Raw genomic sequence first — 16793 nt, 5'->3', positions numbered from 1 at the left:
ACTATCAGCACAGCCAAACAGGGCTAGTTGGCCAGTAATGCCAATAGTGCGCTCTGCTACTGGGTCTATTACCATTGTCAGAGTACAGATAGGTATGTTTTGGTAACCCACAACTGCCATGTGTGGTTGTGTAACACATTATGACCTTGTATGGGTCTTTGCGCATAACAATGCATGCCATTGCCTAAACCAGCAATGGCATTGCACACATGATGCATGTGTGTGACACATACACATAAATACCTGTGGCCTGCAGTAGTTACCATGTCTGACACATGCCTCGAGTGGATAAATGGTATTTGCAATATATAACAATATGACTGTGTCTTACTGTGCAGGGGCCGCACGCGGTATGTGTCTATACAGTGTGGGTGTATATGGTAAAATACCTACAGCAGGGGATACACATCTGGTCTGGGCCATATAGTCTACATGTAGTCAATGTACAGGTACTGCATGTTCCTACCTGTTGTGGGAGTGGTAACATGTCATTCCACTACAATTCAGTGACCACATGCTGTGGACCCTTCAACTAGTGTGTTGTAGCTACAGTAATGCTCACGCACAGTGTTTGGCTGGATGCAGTCCAGCCATATAAAGACAGTTCTTGAGACTGTCATATTGCCAGTGTTGTTATGGAGGATAGGTGGTTTTCCTGTGTATGGGAGGGTTGTATGTGCCAGGCTATGAACCAGATGGCAGTCCGACACACTGTTAGCTGCACATGATTAGGCCCTGATGTTTTGTGCTGTGCCAACAACCTGGAGGTGTGTGTGTATCTGTGGTGCCTTGGGATACCACCCCCTGTCCATGTGTGTTACATGTGTAGGGGATGACAGGCATGGTATGAGGCATAACCTGGCAGTGATGGGTTGCACCTGTGAGCCATGAATCAGGACTCTGGTACTGCACAGACATTGCAGTTCACCGTGCTGAGGACAGTGTCCAGTGCATGCATCTTGCGGTGTACACTGCTGGTGTTGTGTAGCAGCACTGTTAGTGTCCTAACCTGTGTGATACCCGCGGGGGTGGCTATGTAATCCATGTCCTGCAGCATAATGCAGTATGTGTGTATCAAGGAGCTTCGCCAATATACATTGGGCCATGGGTGTCACGTGCAAGCTGACCCTTGCACATCATTGTGGCTTCCCTAGCATGTAAGTACACGTTGACAGCCAGTGGATACCCTATGAATGACATTAGAGACTGATCAGAATGTAGACATACAACACCCTTCCTACATATAGTGGTAGCATACCTGGTGAGGGTATGTTGGCAACCATGATCAGGCTCATACTGGCCCATGCCACATGCTGAGAGATCCATTCTATGTTCCCTATCATGTAGTCCAGGGAGGTATGTCTCAGGTCATCCATAGTGGCATGGTCAATGAGTGAGTCATATGTGTCCATGCCTCTGACTGACCTGTATGCATGTGTTCTGTGGTGGACCATACTGCACCTGAGGCATATCACTGTGACCTTCACCAGATACAGCCTGTTGAGCGGGACCCCAGTGCAGCACCCAAGACAGGTACCTGACACATCTGTAGCAGATGTGTTGTGTAGCCCTACAGGCTGTGAGTGTGTGGCACATGGGATGTGTGTGCCATGTGTGGCATGTGCTCTGTTCTGATGGAACATATGCCTGTGTGCCAGTTGCGGAGGTGTGTGATGCTCAGGCAGGATGCTATTCTGAGTTCCCACATATGCCCCAGTGTGTTCAGCATGCTGTCAGCGCGTGTCTATGTCTGACTTGTATTGTAGTCACTGTAATATGACATGCCACCTGACAGGGTATGGCATTACTGGGTTCAGAGAGCTCAATCCCCAGATTGGCTATGTAGTGGCATCCCACACATGTGTTGTACGTTCCTGGCCAAGGGTGATGGCTGACTGCATACATGTGGCAGCTGTGACATTGCCACATGACTCACATAAACCACAACTGGACCATAGAGGTGATTCACAGGTTACCTTTGCACATGCTACCCTAGTAGTGTGATTGCCATGGTGAGTACCAACACATAGGGCCAATGGGGAACAACATACTGAATGTGTGTATGTGTGGGTGTACTGCTACTGTTTCATAGCACTGGCATATATGACTGCACATGTGGGTAAATGCCAGGTAAGACATGTACAATGTGTCACAGGCAATGTACATGCGAACAGGACGGACAGTGACGTTCTGTCATGTGTAAACTTGACATATGTATCGTACGCTATGCAGATGTCACTAGGAGTCCACAGAAGCACTGTAACTCTGCATTGCAGGTGTAAGCAGTGTTCCAGGGAACCACAAGTGAACATGCATGCAAACAAAGCTACAGTAAGCAGGGCTGGAAGTAGTTCATTGTACAACAAAGAAGGGGTAACACTAACAGTAAGTAACAATGCAAATATGTAGGCACCATCAACATGTACCCAGGAATTCACAGCGCAGATGCCCATGGTAGAACTAATATTATGTCATAGTTAATTGTGATTTGGATTACATTGGTACTGCACACATATCAACATGCGCAAACATCCACATTGCATAGTCGTTGTGGGCAACTTGACACCATTACTGTACATGTCTATCATTGTATTTCACTACTTGCATTAGCTTCCCCCCTGTGCTACCCATGTATGTGGCTATCTGTTGACATCCTTACCACCGGCATGCAATTATGTGCAGCTGTTACACTTTGGTACGTACTATGGGTGCAGATAACAATTCAGGACATTCATATGGTTACTGCATCAGGCCTCCTGGGATATACACACAGTCATATCAGCACACTGTACTGTTACCAACATGATACTACTGATACACTTCTATGTAGTCACCCTGTGCATCAGCAACGTGTTTACCTGTTCCCGAAATGATGTTGGAGATTGCAGGAGGTGGCACAGTGTCATCATATGCACAGGGTGTGAATTAGGTATGCCTGAGTCTGCCACTGATACCACCAATTGACATGTGTGTGTATGTGTGTTGGTGAGGGACAGCAGTACAGGGTGGGGCACTGTTGGTGCAGTGTGTGCGTGTATGTGGTCGTCCTAGGTGTTAACATTTCGCATGTGTGTATGCACGCACACAGTTCCACCTCATGGCTGCCATATACAGGGGTTTGTGGACAGCCACAGACTGCACCTGGCAGGTCATACAGATCAGTGTCTGTGGGCATGGACACGGTACCTGTGCCTGGCAGAGGTGCTACGGACCGTATCCAGTACTAAGCCAGATTAGTTACTGTCATCAGAAGCGGGAGTGTGTTGACTGGACACAGGTCCCTGTTGGGACTGTCCCGAGCCACGTGCACATGGTCTCCTGGGGCGTTCCGATGACAGCACAGACCCAGCATTGCTGGGGCTGCTGCTGGCACTATGGGGGTGTGCGTGGGCCTGTTGTCATCCGCGCCGACTACCAGCTGCTGCTGTTGCTGGCATACGGCCATGTCGATGCCGCAACCACCCACCATTGCCCTGACTCATGGACATTTGGTTGTGGAACTGCTGTAATATGTCCCCACAACGTCTGTCTATGACATCGGTGAAATTATGGATAGCATCCGCGATGTCACGTATACTGTCAGTCATGGCTGTGCGACATGCTCTCAGCTCCCTCAGACCCTGTCTGGTGTACCTTTCCATATGCGACTGTGCCTGCATGACAGCCCAAAACATAGCTGAGATTGACAGACCTCTTTGGGCACGTCTGCCAGAGGCAGTACGCCCATGGATGCTCCCACGAGAACCCATGGGCAACTGTCTGTGTGGTACCATCGCAGGACCCTGCCCATGGCTGCTGTGTGGGGAAGCATGTGCCACAGATACCACATTACCCTGGTCAATGCCCACTGTATCCTGTCCATCACCTAGGGACAATGGTGACAAAGGATGTACCGGCAGGATGACTGTGCGCAATGATGGGGTTGACAGCTGTGTACTGTCAATTGGCTGACCAATGGCGGACCCTGACACACCTTCCTGTACCATTACACAGATATCATCATTACCAGTACCTGTGGAACCAGATTCAGGTTCCCTGCTGCAGGACACCAGAGCAGCACCAGAACCTGTGGGAGGAAGACAGGAAACACAGTTTACAGTGTCCACACAATGTTACCAGTGATGCACGTATGCACACATGCACACATGGACAAATGCACACATGCACACATGGACACAGGCACACATGCACACATGGACACAGGCACACATGCAGACATGCACACGTGGACACATGCACACAGGCACACATGCACACATGCACACAGGCTCACATGCACACATGCAGACATGCACACGTGGACACATGCACATGTGGGCACATGCACGCATGCACACATGCTCACGTGGACACATGCACTCATGCACAAATGCACATGTAGACACATGCACACATGCACACATGCACATATGCACATGTGGTCATGTGTACACATGCACACATGCACACATGCACATGTGGGCACAGACACACATGCACACATGCACACGTGGACACAGGCACACATGCACACATGCACACATGGACACAGGCACACCTGCACACATGCACACATGGGCACAGGCACACCTGCACACATGCACACATGCACACCCCGCAGTATACACACAGAGCACTACTGAGTTACACTAGTGTTACTAGCACTATCAGGACTATTATAGGTATTGTTAAACACACTCACCAGCATGGATGGCCTGCCTTGCTGTAACCCTGGAGGGACCTGCAGAAATGATGAGATTAATGTCAGTGGGCACAACTGTGCCATTGATACTGCATATGATACAGTGCAGTAGTACACCAGTTGCCTTTCACACATCAGCTGCTGATATTGCCAATATCACACATGCACAATTACATACTATGATGACAGCTACATACCACGGACACACCTTACACATGCATAAACTAACAGTGTACAGAACAGTCAAGTGCACATATGGCATATTACCTGCATGCTCCATGTCGTGCTGCTGTGTGGATCCAGCCTCCATCGTGATGCAGGTGTATTGCTGTTGCTGTTCCGGGGCTGGAGCCACAACACTTAGGAGTAGCCCCTCCAGTCTGGTGAGGGGGGATGTGTGGCCACCCCACCTCCTGTGGCAACCTGTTGCCTGTGGATATCTGACACACACTGATGGACATTTCTGATTAAATCACTGCAGTGATGTCGTACCTGCTCATATGTCCTATTATGCGTGCCAATGTCATTTACCCTACGGACAAGGTCTTGCCACAGTGCAGCCCTCTCCTGCTGATTCTGACTGGTGCGGGAAAACAGTATGTCATACCCCCGCACCAGGCTCTGGTGTATCTCCTCATCTTCCGCTGCAGAGTAGGTGGGATTACGCTGACGCGCCATCTCCCTGGAAGAGAACACAAACAGGATATCAGCAGACTATGTCAGCAATATATGGCAAACATACTATACATGATACTCATGTGTAGTGATATACTACTACTCCCATATGTTGCATGTGTGTGTCTCGTGGTGGATACACAAGTACATGGCCAGATATCAGTGCTCAGCCAACACCTGCGCAACAATACCTGCCACATTCCACACAACATAGTAGCATGCCCCATCGGTCAGCACACACTGACAGGTCAAATGCACAACCTCATTCTGGGGGTTCATCCCAAGGTACTGTATGTGGGACGCCATCTACTAGTGTGATGTGGACACAAGTTACTCGGCCTGGATATACATATCCCACCACCACCACAAGCACAGTAGACTACTTTGATATGTATGTGATTAGACAGTTATTCACTTGTTAGGACTGAGATGGTATCCATGCAGCACACTGGGCCAGTGGAAGCCACAACCCACACTGCTGACCTCTTTGCAAATGCTTACCATGGACATCCCACAGATTGCATGGAACTTGCACACACATTTCTAACCCAGACCCTATGCACAAAGGTTAGGCATCCTGTCCGATGGACCCCAGCCAGAGGCAGATTGTATAACAATAGCAGGAGGCTACTGCAGGACAGAGCAAATTCACATTAAGGGAAGGCATCTGTGATCAGCACTGGTACTACGCTACGGTCTCTCATAACAATAGCCACGGCCTACTCTGGGAGGGAAATGGCCACAAACACTATGGATAACCACAAGGCCTTCTTCAGTTATGGTACACATATGGACCAAATGCCTCAGATATGCTCTGCGTTAATACACACCTACTTAACATTCACCAAACACACAGATATTGGCAACATTCTTGTAGACAGGTTTGGTGCACGTATCCCCCCTCCTTCTCCCCCACCAGTTGAAATACTTATCACAGCTGTATGTAACCTCCCTATCATCTCACATGTCCAGGTGTGGGCCACCCTCAGCAAAGCAGAACACACAGCATCACTGTGACCTGATGGTATCCCTGGATGTGTGCTACATGCACTCCAAGAGGACATACAACCGCATATAAGACTGATAATTAATCTTGGCTGTACTAGAGGATATGTACCTGGACACTGGCATACAGCAACAGTGGTCCCACACCACTAAGGAGGCACCTCTACTGACCCTGGGAACTACCACATCATATGCATAACCAGCCTGGTCAGCTAAGCTATGGAATTATTCAGTATGGGACGCATATGCAGTAATATTGGGTACCTGCAGACACTTGTTCCCAGCCAGTTTGCCTTTGTGATGGGCTGATCCTGCCTTTTGAACCTGGCTGACCTTTCAAAACAGTCACTACAGCCATTGCAGAGGGCAACGCACAGACAACTGCTGCCAGGATCATGGCCTAACACTGACTGACATGTAATGTATAGTCATCCCCTTTTGGTGGAACTACGTACACACAAGATATCACATGGACATACCTATAGATACAGACCTATGACACATTTGGAGGGTTCACAGTATGCAGACTATTAACCTGCTACTTTACATTACCTGTGTTTGTCGCAGCTGGTTGCGTTACCACTGCTTCTGCATCCTGCTGCTGCTGGCACGGCTTGCTACTGTCACTGCTGACAGCTTAGACTCACAGTGTGTAGCGTGTGTTTTTTTTTTTTCTCTGTCTCTGTCTGTCTCTCTCCCTCTGTCTGCTTCCAGACAGTGCAATGAACGTATTGCATGTGTGGAGTGTTAATACAGGGTGCTTTTGTAGGTATCTGCATAGGTCCATGTGATGGCCTCTGCACCAGTTGTAAGCCAGCATTTGCTAATTGCATGCAGCCAGTTGTGTACTGATTGCAGTTCTCACTGTGATTTCAGGACAGTGCTATAAAAGGGTATGTGAGATAGGCATTGCCCTTTCAGATTGTAAGGGCGGGGACCATGCTGCTATGCTGTGGACACTGTTCTGTGAGTGTAAAGGTTAGTATCTCTCTCATGATTCAGACTGTGTTGTAGATTCACATTTCTCCATTCCTCTCTCCTGTTCCCCTGTAGTAAGTGTGTATGCACAATGACACCTGCAACTATATATATATATATATATATATATATATATATATATATATATATGTAGATATACATACATTTATATATGTACATTAACTGACATTATTACCTACAAGCTACCAACTAGCATGGCTGTTTCTGTTCACACACTACTATTATGGGAATCCACTAGTTTTGACAGTAATTCTAAATGACATGCTTTGTGTACTACACATCCTATATTCCCTTTACATTCATCCCTACTATTACATGTTATATTTATTTTAGCACAATGTTCTTGTATAAGAGGCATGGCTTAGTGGTAGGTCATACAGACTACTGTTTCCAAGGTCCTGGGTTCGGGTCTGACAGTGGGATTTTATTTTGCTTTTGAACTGACTACAGGACCTGTCAATCAGAGTGACTAAGGCACTTTTAAGCAGTTGTAACCGGGTTAGCGCTGGTTTGTGCGGAGGTCACGCATGTGCACTGGTGTTCAGCATCGCGCACACCCGCTTACAACCGCTTAACAGTGCTTACTCTGGCGCACACCCGTGCTATTTTCTTTGAAAGAAATGAAAATGGGGAGGCAGGAAAGTGGTGAAAAAGGGGTCACAAAGAGGGTAAGACAGTAGGGAAACAAGCTTGGGATTTGCAGGAGGGATGTAGGTAAGGCCCATAGCTGCCCATTTCTTCATCAGCAACAGCTGTGCATATGTATGTAATTTGGTGTGACATTTGAAACCTTCCACCCTTGAGAGAGGTGTCAGGAAAACAATAATACTTGTTGTACAGCCAATTGTAATTGATAGTTTCCATGTCCAGCAGACATGTGTGCGGAATGGGCAGCTATGTATGGGGCGTAATTATTTTGTGGGTACAGAGTGCCCTTTTTTTTTTTTTTTCAAGGTGAGAGTGGTATGTCAGGTGAAGGAAGTTGGTATAGCTGGGGAGGTAGGTTGGGTAGGTCAACAGACAAGACAAATAAGACGCATACAGGGGCGGTGTATGACACGTGTGGGGGGGGTTACACAATTGATAGGGATGGAGGTTTGGATATCCAGAGCCCATGATCCCACAGATGGCAACAGTGGAACTGATATCCCCACCCATAGGCAGTTGCCACTGTTCCTTCACTGCCCAGGATGGGGCTGTGCTGGGGGCTGTGTAGGCCGGGCAACAGGCATACCCGTAAGTTGTGCCACCTGTGCCTGAAGCTGGCGTAGGGGCTCAAGAACAGAGTCCTGGATCTCCCTACGCACCACAGTCCGGACGCTACGGAGGGTGAGTGGTGGTTCTCCTCTGGCCACGCTTGCAGAGGGGGGGTGAGCCCCATCCCCTGCAGCGCTTCCACCCACAGGTGGCACAGGGCCACCGGAGGAGGGTCCAGACTGGGCACTAGTGCCAGGTGCACTCACCAGCTGAGGTGGGAGAGGTGGGTCCGCTGGAACCCGCCTTCCCTGTCGTCCTATGTTTTGCATTATGTCATGACAGTTTGGGTTAGTGACATATAATACCATTCACAATTAGTTGTAACAGCATGCATTAGTATTCCCATTAACCAAACACCCACATATTCTCACCATTGAACAGCGAGCATAACACATGCATAATTTGAACAGCAATACACAGTCCAACAACATGCAGGGTTGATTTATGGCAACAGGCCATCAGGTTTGGATGTATGAACAGGGCAGATGCATCAACGGACATGCAAATATATATGACCCAACAGGACAAATGTCCAGGGGTGTTAATTGTGATTGCACATACCATTTTCACATGGAATGGGTTATATGTGGTTATAGGGTGGGGTGAAGAAAATAATATTAACACCTTCGAATACTGATACATATGCTGTACATTTCTAATAGCTGCACATATATGCACACTACTGTTCTAACTACAGTTTCCTATATGATAACTACTTCAACTTGGTGATAGGACTGTTACTGCAACATCAATATACATTTTATTGTTCTTCATACACATTCATATCTAGCTTTGTTCAGCTACATCATCCTGCTACATTTGCTTTATATAGCTATAGACAAGTATGGATGTTTGGTATATCAGACAATCATACTATCTGCATATTGCAGACTGAGAGCAACATATCCAGATTTTGGGATACACATTCCAGATGCAGCAACACTTTGAACAGATTTCGCCATTTGGTTTTGATTCTCACATGCATTTCATTCTGTCTTGACTGCAGTATACTTTATTCAGGGGTTATTACTACTGTATTGCTGGATTGGGTTATATGTGGTTATAGGGTTGGGTGAAGAAAATAATATTAACACCTTCAAATACCAATACATATGCTGTACATTTCTAATAGCTGCACATATATACACACTACTGTTCTAACTACAGTTTCCTATATGGTAACTACTTCAACTTGGTGATAGGACTGTTACTGCAACATCAATATACATTTTATTGTTCTTCATACACATTCATATCTAGCTTTGTTCAGCTACATCATCCTGCTACATTTGCTTTATATAGCTATAGACAAGTGTGGATGTTTGGTATATCAGACAATCATACTATCTGCATATTGCAGACTGAGAGCAACATATCCAGATTTTGGGATACACATTCCAGATGCGGCAACACTTTGAACAGATTTCGCTGTTTGGTTTTGATTCTCACATGCATTTCATTCTGTACTGACTGCAGTATACTTTATTCAGGGGTTATTACTACTGTATTGCTGGATTCATGACACTTTCTCACACTCTCTCACTTGTTTTCATTTTACTATTCAGGATGGTACTTACTTCTAGGCTTTATTGACATGTTTTACCTGTAGTTATTACAATCCTTTCCTGCAGTCTCACTTCTGTCATGTTTCAGTATTTCAACAGGGATATATTTCACACATGTGATTTCATCATCTTCTGCAGCTGTACTTTTCAGCCTGCTGCAGGTTGTGTACTATTTTCTTAGAGGTGGGGCATCTTTATTTCAGAATTTATATCAGACATTTTCATTTTTCTGTTTGGATTACAGACTGCAGCACACTTTTGTAATCAAGCAATACTTGCAAACACTTTTACACTGTTAATTGCACATTTTATTACTTAGTGACTACACTGCACTCTTTTGCTAACTGTCATACTTTTATATTTCTTTACAGTTACTGGGAGTGGATTACTGACCTGCCTGGTGGTGCAACCGCACCAGCCTATTGCCATAGGCTCTGCGGTTCACAGAAAGGATACCTGCAGCTGTAATATAAATGAAGTAATATTGGAATACACATCTCCATAATATCAGCTAGTTTAATTTCTTACATACATAATTAAATGTAACTTACTCAGTAGTGGGGCGTTGGGCATTTGCCGGGCCTCCTGGATCCAAAGGTTCAATTGGTCCTGCTTGCATCTCTTCAGGTCCGCATGCTGGTGACAGACCTGCTCACCAGTCCTTGGAATCCCTGTGGCACTGGTGAGATCATGAGCCAACCGGTCCCATGCCTCAGCCCTATATGCTCCCCACAGGACCTGGTCCTGCATGAGTTGGGCCTCATGATTGTGGACTAGGAGCCAGACCATGTACCTGGACTCCTCAACGCCCCATCTCTGTGCTCGAAAGCAACTACCCTCACCTACTCCTGTCATTCTGGCTGCAAGTCAGTTCTACAATCATTTATGCTGTGTATTCCCGCCTATGGGGCTTATACAGGCCGTTTTTCCCGCACATATCTGTGATTGGCCATTTTGGAATTGTATCAAATTCACTAGACCTGCATTGTCATGCTCCAGTTTGTATTCATTCCTATATATTTGCTATTATTGCATTTATAGGTACTGCTGTCATGGCTTAGTGGTTCAGTACCTTGACTATGGTGTATGGTATCCTGTGTTCGAACCTGGCCACTACTTTTTATTTTTTATGACTGTCTAGACAAGCTGAGGGGTGTGTCTGTGTAAAGGCAGTTTTGATACGGCTTGCTCAACATTGCCCGTCGGTTAGCTTGTTTGCACGGTGCGCAGCTCCGCGCAAATGGGGTACACTGGTTTAAGCCTCATTTGGCTATCAGCACGCATATTACGCTCAGCTCAGCTAGGGGCACATAGTTTCAGCGTGTTAAACCACTGCTCACCTACGGGCACTCATTTTGCACCTGTTAAACCACTGCTCAACTACGGGAACTCATTTTGCACCAGTTAAACCACTGCTCACCTATGGGCAGATGCATTCACCCTGTTAAACTGTAGCTCAGCTATGGGCACATCTGGCATTTTTTATTGTTTTGTTACCTCACATTTCTTCACTATAAATGGGCTATTTTATTACATTTTACATAAAATGTGATTTTATGTGTACATGTTTGTCAGGGACTTGTTTCGTGCCTATTTTGCTAAAAATAAAAATTGGTGTTGTGGGGGCTTGAACCATGAATGCCTGCTCTTCAGCCAACATCTCTACTGCTATGCTATTGCTTCTTGGCTTACTTTGCATATTTAGTTCTTATATGCTTTCCCACAGACTGCTAACTGTGGCTGCGCTACGGGCACACCCGTGCAAACGAGCGCACTCACGGGCAAACATCTTTACAATTTAAAAAAAATTATGAGATGTTCATGTTTACATTTTATGTTCGTAGTCTATTGGGGCATGTGTTGTGTTGTGTTTATTCACATTTCCATGGACTCTGTCGTGGGTGTTTACTTTGGGCACTTTTACTCTTCTGGGGGCATGTCCGCTTACAGGGCTCGGCCTACGGACACGCCCCCTACTGTCTTACATGGACCGTGTTAGCCTTAGGTGTGATTCAGCATGCTCTCATGAATAAGCAGAGCATGCTGATATCACTCCGTTTAACTGCAGCCTCCGTGTAAGAGTTATAACTCTTACACGGAGGGTTCGTGAATCCCGCAGGTGGACTAAGGCAAAGCAAATATTTTAAACAAGGCATTGGCAGAATAATTTATTTATACAGTAAGTTGTAAAAGACTGCATGTATGCTAGTGTCATACTCAGAAGGATGTTAAAGGTATTGAAAATGTGAAATCATCTAAAACAACTAAACATTATGTGCAAAGAAGCTACAGTAAAGAACATTAATGCAATGCAAATCAGATGGCTAATGACAACTTCTGCAGCAAAATGTGATAGTGAAAACATCCACAGACAAGCTGTGCGTCCCTTCTGTGAGAATATACAAGCATGACTGCAAAACAGTCACAGAAAAAGTTTTATTGAATGACTGAGTGATTGTCAAGTTAATACAATATGAAGATAGTCCAATGTAGAATTAAAGTGCACAATTCAGTGAAAATCTTTGGAGTCGTGAATTCACTGCCACAAAACCAATTTTAGCTAAGAAATTCGTGCTCACTTTTAAGTACAAAAGCATACGTTACAGAGTAAATGGTGTATTTTATAGGATATTTATGATATGCTGATGAAGTAAAATTATGTCTTTGACAGCTTATGACATCTGAAGGGTGAGTATCATGTAAAGATTTCCCCTGCAGTCTTCCTGCGATTCATGTTCCTAGTAGAATCCTGTTGTGTTTAAGGCTGGAGCAGAGTAAGAACTGAAGTATATGGAGTCAGCTGGAATCATAATTAGACAGAACTAACTATGCTGGTGAATGGCATAATAACAGTAATGAAGCAGGACATGGTCAGAATATGCACAGATCCACAAGAGTCTAATAAATTGATGAAAATGAAGCATTATCCACTTCAGCCTATCAAAGAGGTAGCATTGACTATGTCTAAAACCCCATGCTTCTCATCTTTGAGGAAAAAACAAGAATTCTGTTATTAGGATGAGTGAACCCAGTTCTAAGCTTTTTATCAATATACATTTAAAGAGTTAGTGATAGTTTTCATCTGTTAAGTTTTTTTTTTTTGTTATTCAATATTTGAGACTTTCGCTCACTATGTGTCGCTCAAACGGGTTTTGCATAAGTGAGTTTTCGTTGGAATAATATAGACCCCATAAAGGATGGTGTTATCATCACTAAGGTATGACTTACATGTACAGAATACTGCAAGGAAGCTTATGCATATCATGGATACTTAAATCAGACTATACTTAAATGAATTTAAGATCTATTAGAAATAGATATGACATATTTCAAGTTCATTTGGGTAGATTATAGACATAGACTGTTCTCAATCAACTGCAGTCAAGCAAACATTTTACAAATGATCATGTACTGAACATTTGTAGGGGAAGTGTTGTATCACTTGATCATTCATAAGGGAAGTGTTATAACACTTATTTAAAAGGTAACTACTTTCTTACTGAAAAAAGTGTTTGTGAAAAAGCATCTAGAAAGTTCCAGATTACATAACCAAAGTGTTTTTGTCCTTGAGGTCACTACAAATATTTTATTTGTCACAAGCACTTAGCGTGGATTCATACAGCCACAGAGCACTGTTCTTACAAGTCCAATTCATTCTAGTTCTATAACTGTGACACCACGGTGGAACTCTGACAGTGTGATGTCTCCAAATTTTTGCAAGCCTTCTGATATTGTAAATCTCAGATCATATGTAGAAAAGGAAATGAGCTGCAATGGTATGGGATCTAATATGGTGAAGTTAATTGGAGTTTGGAAGTCAAAGCAGAAGAATTAAATGGGGGTTAGAGAAACAAATGTCAGGCAAACATCAAAAACAAGTGGAATAATAAAGACTTCTGTGCTGGGACCACTTTTATTTGTATATTTTATCAGATACTGACATCTTAAACTTTCATTTATTTACCCATTCATGCATTCATTTTTTTTCCATTAGTCACTTTCCCCTATTTATGGTTGCAGGAAAGCAGAAACCTATCTTGGTACTAAGTGGGCAGTAATTCTGGACAACATACCAGTCCATTGTAGGACACATACACAGACACATTTGCATACATACACACACACATGGTACACTTATGAGTCATTGCTAATTCATCTATAATGTGGCTTCACTGCGAACAATTTGTTACAGTGAGATGCATCGCAGTATATTGTATTGTACGAGCCAGTGGTGCATTTTCCAAAGTTTTTCCCCTTTTCTCCACTTTGGTCTAACTTTGGAGTTTTGTATCTATAATTTTTGGGGATGTGGGGTACCTGCATCTCACATCGGGGGGATACAGGGGAGCTTGCCCCCTTGAAAAAAAAAATGTGATTTTTATAGGTTTTCCAATTCCCTGTTTTTGACCTTGTATTTTTGGCAAAGCATGACCTGAGAAAAGCCTCTTTGATGGCTCATATGTTAACCTGCACACACACACTCATTACAAACTCACAAACATAGATAATTTAGAGAATCACCAATTCATCTGCAGCATTTCTATAGGATACTGGAATAAATCACAACACAACATAAAAATGCATTCACTGGGATGACATGCTGACACTAGAGAAGGTACTCAAGGCAGATACTAAGGCAGAAAAAGAAGTATTTTGAGACATTAATACTAAATGCTAAATAACTGTGCTGCAATTACACTAAATGCAAAGTCCAAAAAACACTTGCATATTGATGGCACAAAGGCTGGGGCAATAGTCACAAAATGAGAGGGAATAGTAGTCAAATAAATGTATTATAGAGTGTATTGACTGCAAAAACTTATAATAAATTGATATGTAATAAAATAAATTACAAGGTTATGCATTTTAAAATAGGAAGCGATGGAAAAACTATGGGAAAACTTTGAGCAATGCAGAGAGTGAAAAGATGCACTTTTATGCTGATAGCATAGCTCCACCAAACCCCCACTTACCTCCAACTAAATGTGATCACCTCTGAGGCTGATAAAGTTTAGGGAAATTTAAAATCCTGTCAGTTGAAAATTGCAGTTCCTGATAGGAATAATGATTTTTTTCAGTTACTTGTACACAATAAATCCATCTTTGGCATATTTGGTGGATTAATCCTTTCTCAACAGTTACTTGACCTTAAACTTAGTGTAAAAGAATACACAGGTTTACCCACTACTCACTAAAATACTAGAAGAACAAAGATTCTTTCATGATGGAAGTTTCATGACCCATTCCTTAATGTTGATAAATATATACACATATACCTTTAACAGTAAGAAGCCTCCTTTGAGACTGAGTCAACTCACATTACAGTTTAACCTCTCGGGAGATCAGTCAATAAATGAAGCAGTCTTACACCTTCTTTCTTGTCTATCATTGATAGTCTTTATGCTTACTTCTGCAAAATGCTAATTTTGTCACAACAAATTAATTACTGAGCAGTTTATGGTTTTATATACTGTTCTGCAGCACAGTTTTACTTTATGAGGTAGAAGAAATGTGTTTTCTCTGATATTTGGACTGCCTGTTTGGACAGAGTACAGCAGCACAGCAGATTTAAAATTCCTTTCATTGCTTCCTATTAAAAATAATTTATTACAGCTAAGTTACAGAACAGATTTTTCTACTTATTCTGAACAACTGAAAAGACACCTACTGATTTTCCTTTGCGAAACAGTAACTGATTTCCAGCCAAAGTGAAGTAACGTGTTTTCCATCTCTTGATAAATTTCCATCGGACCTGTTTTTCTTTAAGTTTGCCTTCAATTAGTGGCTGGCCTTCCAGATTTACAACTAGGAAAGAAAAGGAAGCAATTATTATCATGTCTTTGAAGCACATTTCAGGACAGGAAATTTGTAGTTCACTATAACACATAGGAAGCTTTACTTATATAATATAATGCGCAGAATAAAGTAGCATGCAACTGAATATCTATCCCTCATTTTCTTTTTCTGTCTTTTGTTTTTGGTGGTGTAATTGCATTACTGTACATTTTAGCTCTCTCCAATTATTTTCTCTACATTGCTACTATGCTATTCCTTCCATGTTCAGTACAGCTATTCATTTCTGCATGCCACATACAGTCGATTTAGCATTTTTAGTCCTCCAGGCATTGCCCCATCAACTGTAAAGAAAATAAGTACATTTGATGCATGACTGCTGTGAATGTATGCTCTCAAGGGTGGCATTCACCCCACTAGTGCTCAGCATGCCTATGATAATTGTCATAATGACATTATTAGCACATGGGCAGTTATGCTGTTCACATATAAGGGGACCATAAGCAGAGGTATGCCATCTGTTGGAGATTTACAGTGGAGTAGCTTTACTATGGTTCACAGTCCAAAAATCAACAAGGGAAAAAGCGTGTAATGAAATGAAACATCATGTTTCTTTTAGTCAAGCCATAAAAGCTCATAACCAAAGCATCTAAATTACAAAAACTGGCAGCTCTAAACTTTGTATAAAAACATATTGTATAACAGTACAGAAAACTATTATCTCCAATGTGCATATCTACCCTCTGCACCTACCAATATGGTGGCTCTGCCCTTACAGTTCTAATCTCTCATCCTTAATCTGCTTACCTATATCTATA

General features: G+C 43.5%; 1 protein-coding gene across 2 annotated transcripts in view; it reads right to left on the bottom strand.

Moving 5' to 3' along the window:
- Positions 1 to 16793, bottom strand: part of VEPH1 (ventricular zone expressed PH domain containing 1) — a 4140519-nt gene that overhangs the window by 138455 nt on the left and 3985271 nt on the right. For both annotated transcript variants that reach the window (XM_044070483.1, XM_044070484.1), the window contains exon 13: positions 15851 to 15987. In XM_044070483.1, coding sequence (XP_043926418.1) covers positions 15851 to 15987 — 137 coding nt within the window. The remainder of the gene's footprint in view (positions 1 to 15850; positions 15988 to 16793) is intronic.

This window comes from Protopterus annectens, chromosome 4.part1 (assembly GCF_019279795.1).
Source record: "Protopterus annectens isolate FY-2018-M chromosome 4.part1, PAN1.0, whole genome shotgun sequence".
NCBI classification, from domain to species: Eukaryota; Metazoa; Chordata; order Ceratodontiformes; family Protopteridae; genus Protopterus; species Protopterus annectens.
Note: the sequence above shows the minus strand (reverse complement) of the source record. Positions and strands in the feature narration are given on the sequence as shown.